This window comes from Trichogramma pretiosum, unplaced genomic scaffold (assembly GCF_000599845.2).
Source record: "Trichogramma pretiosum strain Unisexual culture from Peru unplaced genomic scaffold, Tpre_2.0 scaffold29, whole genome shotgun sequence".
NCBI lineage: Eukaryota > Metazoa > Arthropoda > Insecta > Hymenoptera > Trichogrammatidae > Trichogramma > Trichogramma pretiosum.
Genome location: NW_019641669.1, coordinates 417,084 through 433,694, shown reverse-complemented (window position 1 = coordinate 433,694; position 16,611 = coordinate 417,084). Strand labels below are relative to the sequence as shown.

Here is a 16,611-nt window from a genome sequence, read left to right as displayed (position 1 = left end):
CACGCTCTACAATAATGTACTGCGCAGGTAGGAGGCGCCGTCGGCCTGTCGATTGATTCGGCGGGAAATTCTTTTTTTGATGGTTTAAAAATAAACTAATACTCTATTAAATGATCGATTTTCAGGATAATCAGAATTTTTTAATTCTAACAACAAATTTATTTAATAAATATTAAAAAATGTTAATTTACCGAAAATAATTGATCGAGAAAAATCGGATCTGGTTGGTTCAATGATTAAAATTTGCATTATTATAATTTGCCTTTCAAACATAATGTAATTACGAGAAGAATTTAAGTGAATTGTAATAAATATTCACATTTTTCTCAAAGTTGGCATGCATCATCGAGTGTCTCATAGAACAAATATTACCAACCGTCGGTACTTAAAAAAATATTAATATTTTTACTGATTGTCGTTATCGTTTATCCGCTTGTAAGACAATTGTTAAAAATTCATCCACCCTGAAAAACACCGATTATTTCACAGATTTTAGATACATCGTCGAATGAACGAAATAGAACGAACGAATATAGCTCTTCGTTGCTAATGCATACACGATGCGCAGCAAAGTATCGATCAATCATTGTGCTCGATTGAACTTGCTGATGTACAATTCAATATATTTGATTGAAGAAAAAAAAACATTTGACCATGCTATTTTCGAACTTGGAAAAAATATTCGGTCTTGGAATACGATATACGTGTGATTGCAGTGTGTCGTAGGCTCGCGTAATTTTCAGCTAAGGAGTAACCAACGTCGGACCAAAAACGCATCGAATCTCTCAAAGTGTTCTCATGCTCGTGACTCTGTTGCATATAGTGCTGCACGATGCTTTATAGGATGAATAACTCGAAATGAGATCACATTGTCTGAAATTAAGTTTACGACGGAATACTTGAAGAAGTTCGAGCCGAGTGCAAGCTCGACTTTAGCGATACTTGCATACTTATATGATATTTATTGTAAAGTGCGAAGCTCAGGGAAGATGTTTCAAAAATAAATAGATGACAACTGTCGAAAAATCCATCTTCTAGGTGTCATTGCCCTAATTAGATTTGATTTAACCTGAACAGCTTCTCGCAATCGCTCCTTGATGGCATAATTCGCTGCAGCGGCAACCATAAACATACACGAAATAGAAATTGTCGGTTCGATCGCGTCTTTCACTCCTTCCTAAAGGCACTCGCATGTAAGCAGCTCACCGTGAGCCATATCGTTTCCTCCGAATGCACACACATATATTTTTTATAATGCGCGCGTATTCTTACATTTCTAGACGTGCTATCTGTGTGCAGCTGCTGCGGCCAGCTCAATTCCGCACACTCACACACACACACACCTATGCTCTCGAGTATCTTGCATATTCCAATTGTACGATTCTCGGCCGAGCATAATTAACCGATGCAGTGTATGCACTTTTTAAACGCATATGTGCATCGGAGACAGTGTATATAAATATCAAAGATAATCGTAGGTACCGAGAGTCGATTGAAATTTTCAACGCATTTATTCGCGGACATTATTTCGTATAATATTATTACGTTATTAGTATGTGCTGCGTTGCTAATGCGACATTCAATATAATAAGCGTCGAGAGCATAAGCAGGCAGCGATTGGCCGATCGAATTAACTCGCGCATGTATAAAGTAGTATGCGTGCCGCATTGAGTCAGAGCGACAAGATACATACGTATTAGTACACTTCTATATGGATTTAGCAGTTTTTTTTTATTTCATTTGTATTACAACGTTACGCACGCATGCACACGCACCCAATCATGCATTTTCGATGGTGAGCGCGTGTGCGAGTGCGTTCGTATACGCGCCCGCCACGCATACGCGTATACTCGTTGCGCTCGCAAGTTGTACGGAATGAATACGTATCAAGTGTCAGAGCGCAATTCGTTCGTGTGTGTGTGTAAATATGTGTGAGTATGTGTGTGTATTAGGATGCTTCTATAAGAATGATCGTACACAGGCGAGCAAGCACGACCTACCGAGGTGGTTCTTCCGGTGTTTTCTAGGCAACTATAACGGACTATTTTTATTTTTCTCCGATAACATTGCCATTTGGTGGGCATAAACGAGCTATCGTCACCAAATACGCTACCTAAATAATGTCCTAAATACGAAACGAAGCTCCTTTCGTCGTGTGCGCAAGCGCAACCGGTCGCCATTTTTTCCGGTCGGCAGAAGACGATGTCCTTGAGACTACGTGGCAAAGATTTAAAGCCCGAATGCAATCGATTCTATGGTTTTCATCGAACCAGCCTCGATCGACGCTGTCTTGGCCAAGTATCAAAAACCCACTGCCAGCGAAAAACTCGATTTTTCGCATCGAACGATCGTTACGAGCGTCGATCGTTTAAAAGTTCCCGCGCCTTTCTGCGTCTTCCTGCTCGATCGAGCGTTTCATTGTAAGCTCGGGCTTGAAAGCTTAATCGCGTGTATGTAGTAGCCGCGTATGGCTCGTCAAAAGGCAAATCATCGCGAGCTTCGTTGGAGAAACAAAGATGGAAAGCTGCTGCGATTCGTCGATGCCGCGAGCTCGAGCAAGAGCTCTGTGTGTGAGTGTGTTTGTGTCTCGCTCGCTCTTCTCTTGCCGAGTTGTCGCTCTCGGTTCTTCCATAGCTTTTTACAAAGCTTATATACGAGCATGTACTTGTGGAGTTATATGCATGTATACATTGTTTCTTCGCTCACTGTAGCTATACATGTATATAACTTGCACTATCCACCCCTTGTCAATTATTCTACTTTCTCTCTTGTTAACGTTCCCGTTATCATTGCGCGGATGTACAAGCTTTCCTTGGGCACAGGATATAAGCTCGATCTCGGGGTATGTTTTATATCACCTCGTCTCTTACGATTCTGTATTTTTCCCCTCAAAATGAACATCGCGAATAGTTAATTGTGTCATTCCCGTCGCGAGATCTCCAATGCTCCAATACACGATTCGAATAACACATATATCGCAGCAGATGAATAAACAACGCGGCGCGTAACGGGTTTAAATTCAAAGATATGGATTATTTTCTTGAGATAAAAATCGTACATTCCTTATCGTTTATTCTTATCTCGCTCGAATGGGTATATGTAATACGCGCTATATATTACGCACATGTATAAGACGTGCAGGCGAGATCGCGCGACGCTTCGAAATGAAAAAAGAAATATCATTTTATAATAATTTTGTGTAGCAGCGTATTTTTGTGGCTGAGAGCTCGCGGACGAGCGGTTTTTATTATTATTACATCATTCGAAACGTTGGACAAATCGCTTTGTCGAAATCGAGATTTTTTTCGTTCGAAAAAAAAAAAAATTGACGCGCGGTCGCTTTCAAATATAATCTTTGCCGCGCTGGCAAACGCGGAATATAACGTGCGAGAAATATACATGCACATTTATATAATGTACGCGCGAGACGCGTTGTACGCTCGTAGTAAAATATTTAGACGAAGGACGACGTAGCCAAAGAGAAAGAGAAAAAAGGAAAGAGTCTCAAAGCAAAACATAGAAAAGCTACGTTGACACAACAAATACGTACTATTTGAATATCGAGCTCTCTCGAAACGATGTTTTTCGATCGACTCTCTGTACAACGTATCCAAAAACTGCGACCGAGTTACATAAAATCGTTATGCATTATAATTGAAAAACTACACCGCTGCTATACAAGTCCGCGTTAGTTTTTATACATGTATGAATGAATTCCATATAAAAGCGAGCCCGAGAGAGAGAGGAAGTGGATGCATAAATGCAACGTGTCGCGCGCAGAGACACCCGAGTACCGAGAAAGCTGCACGACGGCTGGCGCAGTTGATATTTTGTTGCTGCTGCTGCTGCAAGCGGCGCCGCCGCCGCTACCAAGAGTCGCGTAGACTCACGCGTTTGAAAAATCATGGCCCAGGTTTTCAGTGTATACATGTAATAATATGCGAGAGAGAAAGAAGGAGAGAACCTGCCGAACGTCGGCTTACCGGCGAATGGAAGAGATGCGAGAGTCTGCCGCACACGGCGCAGCGCCGCGCTCGATTCGAGCACGCAGCACACAAGCGAAACACGCACGAGTGTGTGTAAAACTACGCTATATAGCGTATACCGACTCGGCGGCACCGTGATATACGCGTTGAACAAAGATGGGGCAGGAGCGTTCGGATTCGCGGCCCAGTGCTGCGTTGCCAACGATGCTTGTTTCCGCCATTAGCGCACAAGCTCCAAGAGTTTCGAGAAAGTTGTTTTTCTCCTCTTCGTTGCGAATATTTTAAAGATCGGCTTTTCTGGAATCATCGTTTGGAGCACGAAAATTATTGCGAGCTTGCGCGTTGAGTCGATTTCGGAGTTCCGAGCCGCTACGCCTTAAAAATTGCATCCATTATACGATGCATTTTTATGGTAAAAATTGTTTATTGAACAGAGTTTTTTACGATTATTAACGATCGGTATAAATACGGAAATATCTAATAGTCATGGAGCTTCATCGTTAGAGTTGAATTGCAGAACAACGCAGAGAATATTGCGGGCCAAGAATGCATCATGGAAAATTCGAAACATCCCGCCAACGCGTTTCGAACAAACATCCGCGCGACTCCGTATGCGCGTCCATATACAAAATGCAATACTGCACTATATTCGGAGCTCGTACAATCTGTAAGATCGGCAACGCCGCTTTTCTCTCTCTCTCTCTTTCGGTCTATTTCGCTTCTTTACTCAATGCTGGCAATATAATACATATAGATATAGCATCGGTGCTCTCTCACAAACAGCGACTACAATATGCTTGTGTAGCAGCAGCTCCACCAACACACCGAAAGAATGTCGGATATCCGTGATTCTCCGTTTTATTCTGCGCTTATATATATACCTACTCCTCGTCTCTCTTTCTCTCTCTCTCTCTCCCTTTTCTCGCTCCATCTCGCTCGCACCAGTTATGGCTTGTGGCTGTTGATCGTGCACACGTATATAGGTATACAAACACACGTCACCTATCCTCGAATACGCGCGAGCACACGTCCGACGCCAATGTTACTTCTTCACTTATTATCCGCAGAGTATATGAGAGAAAAGGAGAGAAAGATATATAGTAGCCTGCCGACATGCGGTCGCATTCATGCAGTATATACCTATATATCTGGCTTCGCGCTAGAGTGACTCATGTCCTTCTTGCCGGTTAAAAATAGAAAACGATATACTCGCGGAGTAGCAGCAGGCAAGGGTCTAGCGGAAAAATCTTGACGATAAATGTTTACCACGACTCGTCCGTGTGTGCGTGCGTGCATATATACGTGTATATCGTGTGCTTGCGCCTCATAATAATGCACCGCAGTAGAACTCACCGACGCGCTGCACTCACACGCGCACACGTGTGCAGTCGCGGTCGTTTTCTTTGGAGAATCGAAATGGAAATTTCACGCGCTCGAGGCCCGATTATCTCGTCGAAAATTGGAGCTCGCTGGACTCGAAATTATATTATGTATTATTGCACCGTTTGGAAAGTTGCGGCGCGGATCAACGCGCCACAGATAAACCGTCGCGTATATATAGTTTTGGAACGTGCGCGCGTATATAATAACAATAGCACGTGTGCGTAGCAGGCGCGACCAACGAGACGATTCCTTCGAAATATATTTATATATACACATAGAGAGCACCCATAGATAGACGATAGATACGATGCGACGATGATTATAATTATGAGCTATTTTATTTTTGAGATATGATGATGATGATGATGATGCTGCGTTTGCCGCTACTTAGTGGTAGTCTTTCATCGTGGGAGAATTCCAGACCGCGTACTTGTTGTCTCAAGGTTCGAGAAAAATAAGTCTCGTTACGGGAAAATATAGCTATCGAGGTGGCACGCGAAGGCGAGAGCTCGATACACGTACCGATGTAAATGTATTTAAGGGGATGATCATTAGCCACCGTTGAAAATCGTTATTTTTTCAATTACCAGTTAAAACAACCTTGTCATTTTAATGAGTGGAAAATAAGTTATAAGTACGACACAAACGAAATTACAGTAAAGTAGACTCGTTACTTGTATTTATAGGCTGCAGGACGACCCGTAGAGGGAAAAGTATAAAAGGGGATTAAAAGAGCGCGGGCGCGAATGCGAATATGCGCGCGCCTCGAACGAGTCAACGCGAGGAAGAAACCATATATCTATATTTGCCACATTCTGCCACTATCTCGCGCATAATTTAAAACTCTCGAAGAACGCCGTAAAGCAAACTACGTAAACGCAAACAACAGCGTTTCGGAGCGAACTACGTCGTTGATTCTGCAAAAAAATAAAACAGAAAACTCATTGAGCCTTCGACAAAATAATAATCGAAAGTCGTGACCGCGTGAAAAAGCGCTCTCGAACTTGCGCGCGAGACCGTCCCGATGCGAACTGCTGCACGGCGTTGAGAAAAGTCGACGACGCACTGCTCAAGCCCGCCGTATTGAAACAAACGAAATGCAAACGAATAAGTATAATGCTCGATTGTAAATTGGCACAGGCCGTCGATCGTCATCGATAAAAGATTGGAAAAAGGCTTTACACGAGTGTCGAGCAAGTGAGTAAGAGTCAATATATACAAGTATAAAGCGTGGCGAGGTCCGCGCGCTTATGTATAGAATCTCGCCTACGAGAAGATGAGAACCGACAGAGAGAGAGAGAAAGAGCGAGAGAGGGAAAGAAAGAACGAGAAGGAACGCGTATAGACTCTGCCTCTGCGTCGGTGTAAACGCGACATAATTCGGAGCTACGTACATCGGAGCTCGGGGCATCGACGTCGTCGTCGTCGACGCGAAGAATCATAGGAATTGCATGCTAGGCAGGGGCAGCCGGTAATATTACGGTAGTCGTCGGTGGAAACGAGGCACTATCGAAAACGGAGCAGCAGCACACCCCTCCATGTTTTCCTTCTCCGTTTTCTGTCCGTCTCTCTCCCCCGATTGGTATCAAGCGCCGCTGCTGTACTGCTGCTGCTTCTCCATACAGCCAGCCACTAAACGGCAGCCTCCCCCTCGCTCGGGTTGCTGTGCTGCGCTCTCCCTTTTCTCCTCCAGCTTGTGTGCATTATATACATGTATATAGATGTGCAAAATATATGTAGCCTCGCGACTCCGTATTATATACACACACACGTATAAAATATAAGCGCATCTCTGTCGCACCAGTGCTGCAGCTCGGGGGTCATATCTCCGTCCCGTTTTCGCGCACTGCAGCGCATAAACACACACACACACACACACAGAGCAACAATAATAATAACAACAATGATAATAAGTACGAGGCCGGTTGGCGGCGCTGCCTATGCCTGGCTCCGCCGCTGCTGCTCCGGCCCGTGGTGCTGCACGGTGGCGGCGGTGGTGGCGCGCGCGCACTTTAAGCCTGTGCTCTGTGCCTGTGTATAAGCGTGCTATAGGCATATACTACTCTGCTCTGCTCGGCGGCCGCATTTCGCCGGAAACCAACGCCGTCGTGTGCTCCGTTTCGTTCGGCTCGCTACTACTCAGTCGCCAGTCGTCTCAGTTCTCGCTAAGCTGAGCTGCAGTGAACGTCCTTAAGACACTCTTCACGCTTCTCTCACTGTCTATCTTTTTTTCTGACACTAAGAGTCTCCCCGAAGCACACGCGTGTGTATCTCTCTTAAACTTTTTAACTTAAAAAAACACAAAACACAAATTAAACATGAGTACCAAGGAGAACAGCGGAGACGTCGTCGTCGAGAAGGTGTCGGAGAACGACAAACCCAACAATGACGCGAAGTGCGAGCTCAAGGGTATCAAGAGGGCGGCTGAGGTTAGTACCTTTTGTTAACTTCTGTAAATTCCATCGAATGCTTCGCGCGCGATGCAACTCCTTTTTGCTGCGCGTTCGATTTTTCCTTCATTTTTTTTTTCACTCAAACGTCTCTCTCAACTAAACTTGGCAGCGGCTATTTCGCAATAGGCATGTAGAGCCGCCTCACGAGCATAACACAGTACAGTGCAAATGGTTACGGCGGCGGTGGCGGCGTCTCGCCTCGTGTGCATCTCGTTCTCTCTCTCTCTCCCTCACTCTTTATGCCTCATGCGTAGATTTATTGCATTAGATACAAATAAAAATCGTATTATTTGAGCGAGTGCGTGATTGATTGTGTGCGTGTGTGTGAGAGAGAGTGTGCCAGTGCGCGTGCATGTGCAGTACAGTACATATATCTTCACGTTGAACGAGGCATAGCTGCAAAAGCGTGTGCGCATATTACAATATACGTGTGCAACGTAGGAGCAGCGCGCATACAGTAGTAGTATTTGTAGTATGTGTAGTACGAGACATGGACGATACCGAGGAGGCATACACACATACACAGACGAGCGCGTTTGAGATTGTGATACGTACACACGTTACGCGCGATACGTATAGATATATGTATACAGAAATTCATCGCGCGTACATAGACTCGACTCCGGAGATGGGATAGACTTAACTTGCACGTAAGCGCGAGGCATGCAAGTTTTTCTCGGCTTGTGCTCGATGTGTCTGTATGTGTTGTTGTACTATACGATACGATACTACGTGTGTTGTATATACATTTTGCGCGTGTATGTGTATGTGTGCGTGTACGTCCGTCTGCGCCGGCCGGTCGAGAGCGCGCGCGCCGACTCCATTTTCCTTCAATCGTTGCGCTCCGATATATAGTAAATGCTGCTGCTGCTGCTCGCTGCCGCCGTACGTGTGTGTGTATACTACACTGCAATGATTGCTCGCGGCCATCTCTCTCTCTCGCTAGCTTACGCGATTCGACGTTATATTTCCGTTCAGTAAAAACACACCGATTCCTCGCTCCGAATTTTTCTTCGTCTATATATTTGCTCGCCGAAAGAACCACGTCGACTTTTTTAATAGACGCTTACCTCTCTCTCGGTCTCGAGCCTCGACGCTCGTTGTTACCGACCTGCGCGCACACACACACACATATACTACGGTACGCCTCTAGTCTCGCTTCAAGTGCATTACGTGCGAATTACAATCGTGTGTACGCACAGAGACACACGCTCTTGCGTGTGTGCATCCCCGAGAATGCATACGAGCGTAATGCATATATCTCTCGTTATACGAATAATACGTCTATGCGTGTATACTTTTATCATGAGAAATATAACGCGCAGACGGTTCTCCGGCGGTTGGCTGGCTATAGGTGAAAAATGGCGCGCCGTGCTTTATATTATACGCTCGCTATATATGCGCGCACGAGTAGTCGCACGGTTGGTGTATATACCTATACGCCGTGGTATATACATACCGCGCGTTGGTCAGAGCGAGAGAGAGATATATATCCCGACTCCTTTTACAAGTCTCTCTCACTCGTTCGGTTTCTGCCTCTCTCGTTTTTATACGTAAAACACGTAAAATGTATATAGAGGGAGCGAGCGCGAAATCTCAAAGATTTGTCGTGTAAGTGCTCTGTACCCGCGCATAAACGTTACGACTTGTACGAGCGACAAGACGCCATGCTTACTATACTATTATTACTACTTGCTGCTGTTATAAGGCGCGCGCGCGCGAATCATGCATACGCGATACTCGATTTGCTCCAAAATAATTTCGGAGCCATCTCCACGCTCGTCGCGTGCAAAACCTTTCTAATGGCTCTAAAATACAATTCTTGAACGGCTGCTTAAGCAAGCGATCGAGAACGAGTAAGAGTAATAGCGAAAAAGTCGTTCGTACACAAGGTAGATATGAAATGAATGAATGAAGCGGGCGGGCCGGGGCGCGCGCGCGGCTCCTCGTCTCTCATATTTACGCCATGTGCTCCGTTTTTTCCCCGGCTTGTAACACGTCTTTGCCAGCCCATTGATTTGCGGTAACATGGGTCTATCCTAATTTTCGCTCAATAAGTATGATTAACTATTTCATGATTTCTGAGACAAAATTAATTTAAAAGTTGACTCAACAAACATCGTTAACGGAGTTGAATTATTCAAATACTCATCAAGTTTCGGTCCTATACAAAGTTGGAACAAACAACTCGCAGATATTCCACGTCAACGTATTCGCGTTATAGGCATCATTTTGCACCTGAATATTTTTGACTGACGTACGACATCAAGCGACTCTCTCTCATGTAAACAAGCAAACGAATCAAGCCGCTTTTTTAAGCGTACGCATTGGCCGAGTCCAAGGGACGCCGCCATGTTGCTTCGGCTCCGAACGCGCGCGCGCACACACATACACAGCTTGAATGTGATCGTGTTATTCCCATACACACACAAACATACACGGACTGCTTTCTCTGTATGTGTATAAAGCCGGGGCCGGCACTGCGAGAGAGCAAGCGAAAGAGACTGTCAGTGAACGCGCGCGTCATTCTCTCTTTCTCTCTTACGGCAGATTATCGGTCGCGTCGATAATCGCGCGAGTCGAGTCGAGAGAGGAAAGCTTTTCGCGGAGCCACCGAGATTGCCGACCAATGCTCACAACGTTAATAAGTTGATAAAGCGGCGGGTCGGAGCTTATAGCATAATAGTAATGCCACGGAAAGCTTGTGTATACTTGCGTTTATGCACCGAATTGCCGGTGTCTGTGTAGGTGCAGAGTGCACCGAGCGAGAGATGCGCTTGTGTGTAAACACACACACACGCACACACGCACAGACAGATGGGCATGCATTATCGTGTAGTAGTTGTACGATGCAGCGACGCTGGCGGCGTCGAGCGGCAGCGCAAGCAGCGATCCATTATGGCCGACGCGTCGCTTGACTCGACTCCGATATATGTATGTATACATATAGACATTATATGTATATAGTGGCATATAATACAGGACGGTCGAAGCGCACGCTTTGCACAGCTTATGTACTCGAGGCTCTGCTCGGCAGCAGTCTTTGAAAAGTCGCGTACACATACACCGAATTATGTTCCCACCGACGACGTTGTACATTGCGCGAGTATACTCGAGAGAGAGAAAGAGCGAGAGAGCTCATCGGTCGATTTTCGCTCATTTGTCAGCCAATGCCATACGGATGTGTCCGTCTTTAGGCGGCACACGGAAAATCGATTTCTCAAGCGCCGCGTCGACGTCGTTTTCACGGAAAAGCTTCGAAAGAGTACACAGACACAAACACACACACACACACACATACATTTAAAGCTGTCGAAACGGGTCGCCGGGGTCTCCCCTTTTTCTATTGCATCACAGATACTTTCTCCGGTATATTATTATTGTCATCGTATACGTCAATAGACGTTACGCGCGCGTATACGAATAACTCCGAATTTCGTGCACACGCTGTAACGTATACGCGATATTATTATTATATACCTATATAGGGATTTCGGAGCGCGCGCGGGACCCCGTGAAAGACGCCATGTTCGGCATCGGCGGCGGCGCGCGCCAACCAAGCCGCACGAGAGCCGAGAGCTGCTGCTGCTGCTGCTGCCGTTTGTTGCTCCAAAGTACACACAGTGTGTGCAGCACACGCCTGCCAGTTACGGACGCTCGAGTTCGACTCTTGTAATGCTTTTATATATGTGTAACTACTACCACTATGTTTTTCAACATGGTCGAGGAGGCGCCTGTGACGCCGCGTTTTATATATATCATACATATAGACGCATACATAACATACCTGCACACGAGCCCACACATCAATTACTCGCGTAGTAGTAGTTACTTATAATACATTCGTCACTCCGACGTGATATCGCAGACGCGTATGTATTTATAATACGAGGCAAATTGACTAGCGGCTTGTAGGTGTATCATACCGAACCCGTGTGAGAAAATATCGCGCGCGCTCCTTTCTCCGCCGCCTTGACGCTTTTTCCCCGCGAAATATATCTGGAATTCGAGATATTCTCTGCACGCGGACAAACACCGCCATTTTCCTTGCCACTGTGCTTCTTCTTTCTCTCTCTCCTCTCTCTCTCTCTTTCTGTCTGTGTCGAACCCTTTTCTTTTGAAAATTGCGCCGAGCGCCGGTGGGGGTGTGTACGTAATGTACTACCTACTTTGCCTCGAGTCGCGCACAGCGTGAAGCCCGACGACGAGAGGCATCATCGACGTAAGCGCGCGCGACCGACTCCCGCGGAGGAGGCGAAGAACATCATTGCTCTCTTGCTCGCGCGCGCGCCCAAGTCACGTGGACGCGGCACGCGTTCTCTCTTGCTCTCTCTCGTTTATGCCCCTCGGCATGCACTCGTCCTCGCCCGACGACCCCCGATTCCACATAGCTATTTTTATGTGAGTAATATATTCGATATCGATGCCGCGAAAATATTCACCTCGGACGCTGCTCCTTCATTCTTTCGTTTGTACGTAATGACTGTGCGCCACAGGTGTTGTCGGCCTTACTCCGCAACGATCGGAGCGCCCGCCCGCACGCGCTAATTACCTACCTACGTCTGCGCGTTATTCGCGCGCTATACATTATAATAATATGCACCGAAGTTTAATCAATCGCCGACGATAACGATTGAAGCCGCAGCACGACTCGACGCGAGTAATGTACGCGAGAGAGAAAGAGAGAGAGCTGCGTGCATAATTGCGTACACATGAAACTGCCTCTTTATTGGCAGCAACTCTCGACGCCTCGCGCGTGTCGTCGTCGTCGTCTCGAGTTATATTATGTGTGTGTAAGCGACGAGCGCAAATTCATGTCTTTATCTCGAATTGACGCTTACGTATGTAACGACAACTTATATGTATGTGCTTCTTCTGCACACTCTCGTTTATCTAACCCCTTTGACTCCTTTCTCTCTTCGACGCGTCGGCAGCGGCATTATCGTCGTCGCGGAGAGCAAAAATGCCGACCAATGTCGAGTAACGTTTATCGTAAAACTCAAGCGTCGTACATCGTGTGCGCACTTATGCACACAAAAAAACACGTTGAATAGAGCAGTTACACGGGATCGAACGCGCGAGGGGTGTTTGTTGCATTTCGAGCGGAATATATGATCGATCACCGCCGCGCGTTTTACGATCACGCGCGCGCATACACGCCGACTCCTTTTCCTTGATACTGGTGCGATCGATGCTCCCTTGTCCTGGATTTTCATGCTCGCCGCGCGCAACAGACATGACACTCTCGGCTAATTGTATCTCGCCGCATGCAGCGCATTGCTTTGTTGCATAAGCCAGTCATTGCACATCGAGCCTCAAAGCAGAGCGAGAGGCATATTCTTTTTTTCGCGCGCGCTTGTGCACGCATGCGACCTGACGCGCTCGATTTTTCTACACCCGCGTAAATCGAATCGAGCGAGCTTGTTGAAAATATCATAGGAAAACATCCGCCTTTTATCTATGTATGTTTTCAAAAGCTCGTTTGACAATCGATATAAAAGCACTTTCGTTATACTTTCTCTCTTCTAAATACTATTGCTCTTTATTTGATTATCATAACTAATGAGCCTTGTTTTTCTTTCATTTTACAGGAGAAAAATGACGAGCCAAAGAAGCAGAAGAAGGAGGAGAATGGTGATGGAGAAAATGACGTAGAAGAAGACGAAGGTGATGATGATGTTGAAGGTGAAGATGAGGAAGTCGAAGATATCGACGGCGAGGAAGAGGAAGACGAGGAAGATGTGCCAGAAGGCGAAGATGACCTAGATGAAGGTAAATGTCGAAACCCATTTCATTACATCGATAAATATGGTAGCTCTCATATTTTTCATCTCTAACTCATGTTTTTTATTATTTATTTGCAGAAGATGAAGAAGATGATGCTGATGAGGAAGAAGACGTATAATAAAGGAGCTGCAGAGCACCTTTATGTAAGAAGAGGTGGAGGAGGCCGTCGGCGTGCCCACAACCCTCGTCGTTGTAGCCGTCGTCGTTCGTCGGCATCATACTCGAGCTCATTAATACATACTCTCATATTGAGTGGTTTGGTAGCGCACTAGCGTTGTTGACGACGCCTGTCGGACGAATCCTCCTTTATCTCTGCCACTTTTAGATGTTAAGAGAACAACAAAAATGTCCCCTCGTCAGAATTGCGTTGGACCGACACATTAGTGATCAGTATCGCCTCTACCCACTCCTTGCTGCGTTCACCGCAACAAATAATCATCATACACACACACAACAGATCATTGTCAGCACACCCCGGCAGCAACTTGGAAAAAAACCATTTCTTTTCGTCCGTCTCGGAGCCTACGCAATTCTGACTCCAGCTCTCCCTAGCCTCCACCAAATACTTGCTAGGCCGTTAGATTAACGAAAATGCTAAGTTCGCCGCCTTTTCATCTTCAAGAATCTTGCGAATCTGTTAATAAGCCTTAGAGTTTTTTCATTATTGAATAAATCAATTACAGTTTGAGTAATTTTGTATTCCTCTTTATAGACGACTGTTATGTTCGCGAATGTTCTAGTTTGTGTATGAACGGCAGAGGCAACAAACAACAATGCATATAATCTTCATCAACTGTATGTCTATCTACACATGTATACACATCAGATTGTGTATCACACCAAACATAATTTTTCGATTAGTTTCCTGTAATACAGTCAAGATTAATGTACATCAATGGTGGATGTATCATTTATTTGTAATCGATAACTGTCACACTCAATCGGATTTTACGAATCTGATACGTGCCGCCACCTGACTTGATGCAGGACAATTTTGTATCAAAAATTATTTAAGATGTAAGAAAAAGTTCTATTGTATTTAAATAGTGTAAAATGGACTTAAGTGGGTGATGAATTTTTTTACTTTTTAAAATCAATTTTGCGACTGTAGTTCGAAGAATGTCTCTCACTTAGTGCGCGTGACAGATTTTATTAATTTAACTTACTTATCTCAAAATCGTTCTCATCATCTCTTTCCGTTTTCTGACAAATGTCGATCTAATCGATGTATTGATGTGTGAATAAAAAAAATAATGAAATTCTGACACACGCGCGAACAACGAATTTGTTGTGAGCGGTGCATTTGCGACAGATAAAAAATGTATGGTGCACGTTAATCAAATAAATAAAATGATGATTTTTACAAAAAAAAAACCTTCGAAATTTTTATGAGCGTGCTATCTGTATGACAAATACAATATACATTTTACAAATGCGGTGCTCGCGCTTAATTATATTAGTGTATAAATTTTGAACATTGCATAATATATAATCACGACATGTATAGAGATTGAAAGAGAACAACAATTGTTTCATAAATGAAATTGTAATGCAACAGAGGGTCAAGGAAAATTGAAATAACTTATACGCATTAATATGTGTTAATTTATGGCAGCAAAACCAACTATTACACTACAGTTGAATAAAAATTACCAATTTTTATCATCAAACCATGAATTTTTAAATTATCTAAAACGCCTTTAAGTATTGTGAATTGTGATTGAGTATAACCTATTTCATCAGTAAACGAGAGAGACGATTAGAATGTACTTATGTATATTTTCTGACGAACTGCAATGTATAAAAAAATAACAGCTATGTTATAGACAAATGAAATTATGTATTAAAATGAAATTTCTCGAAAACAAGATCATTGGTTTATAAAATCAGTATAAAGAATTTCTACGATTTATATATATTTATTTAAGCAACTTGAGATAATGAAATCTTGATAAATTTTTTTGTTTAATACGTAACGAAAATATATCAACCTTGCGTAATTACGTACGTAATTTATTTAAAAACTATTAAGATTTATCGACTTCAGTTTTTTTTTAAATTAATTATTTTTAATTTATTGTACCTGTTGGCGTACAATGCACTTGAAAATGGTTTTTTACTTTTTTTTTTTTTTTATTTTTTTATTTAGAAATCATTTCAACGTGTCTGCTAGAAAATGCCCAACAAACTACTTCTGCTTCTTGAAATATCATAAAAGTAAACGTACCTTTTTTATTTTTGATACTCGAAAATTCATGCATGACAGTTTTTTTAAATAAGACAATTTTAACGGAAACTTCATACTGACCCAGTACATTTACTAAACAAGCTAACACGACTAAATTACGATACTATCGGCGACTGATGAAAGTAATCTACAAAAACCAAGTTCGAATGCATTTAAACACACGATTTTTTAATCTTCACGTTACAATTGAATTCTCTTTTTTAATCAAATCAATTTTTAATAAATTTGACGAAAGAATCGAAGCTGCATTAATAATTTAACTGTTGGCGATGGAATGCATTGAAGTTAAGACGAATGAATTATAAAACATTGAAAGGCGTAATCATGAAAAAAGTACGAAATTGTGAAAAGTTGGGGTGGCGAGATACTGTGGTTAAAATACTATTGTATGTTACAACCGCATTATAAAAAAAAGTAAAAGAATAAAAAAGCGTAATATGATAATTCAAATGCGAGAGGATAAGTGTGTCCCCACGTTTCAATATGTACAAATTATTTTCAAATATCGTAGTTGAATAAAGCAAAGTTAGATCGAAAGTAATTATTTCGTTCACACATATCAGCGCGACGCTCCCCACGCTTATGTGCTCATTTAAATAGAATCGTGCTACTCTTCGTCGGGAGCGTCGAGCGAGTCTTACCTTGGTCCTATACGTTTATTTTCAGAGCATGGCATAAGAATGGCTACTTCGAGAGCTTATGGTATCTTGAAAATTTTAAATAATGCTTTCGAGAACAGCCGGGTATCTGAAAT

General features: G+C 43.6%; 1 protein-coding gene across 1 annotated transcript; it reads left to right on the top strand.

Moving 5' to 3' along the window:
• Positions 1–7,435: 7,435 nt before the first annotated feature.
• LOC106652226 (acidic leucine-rich nuclear phosphoprotein 32 family member B-like) lies at positions 7,436–15,856 on the top strand. Its single transcript, XM_014371051.2, has 3 exons — positions 7,436–7,798; positions 13,414–13,594; positions 13,687–15,856. The coding sequence occupies exons 1-3, from the start codon at positions 7,688–7,690 to the stop codon at positions 13,725–13,727; spliced, it is 333 nt and encodes a 110-aa protein (XP_014226537.1). The 5' UTR covers positions 7,436–7,687; the 3' UTR covers positions 13,728–15,856.
• Positions 15,857–16,611: the final 755 nt, after the last annotated feature.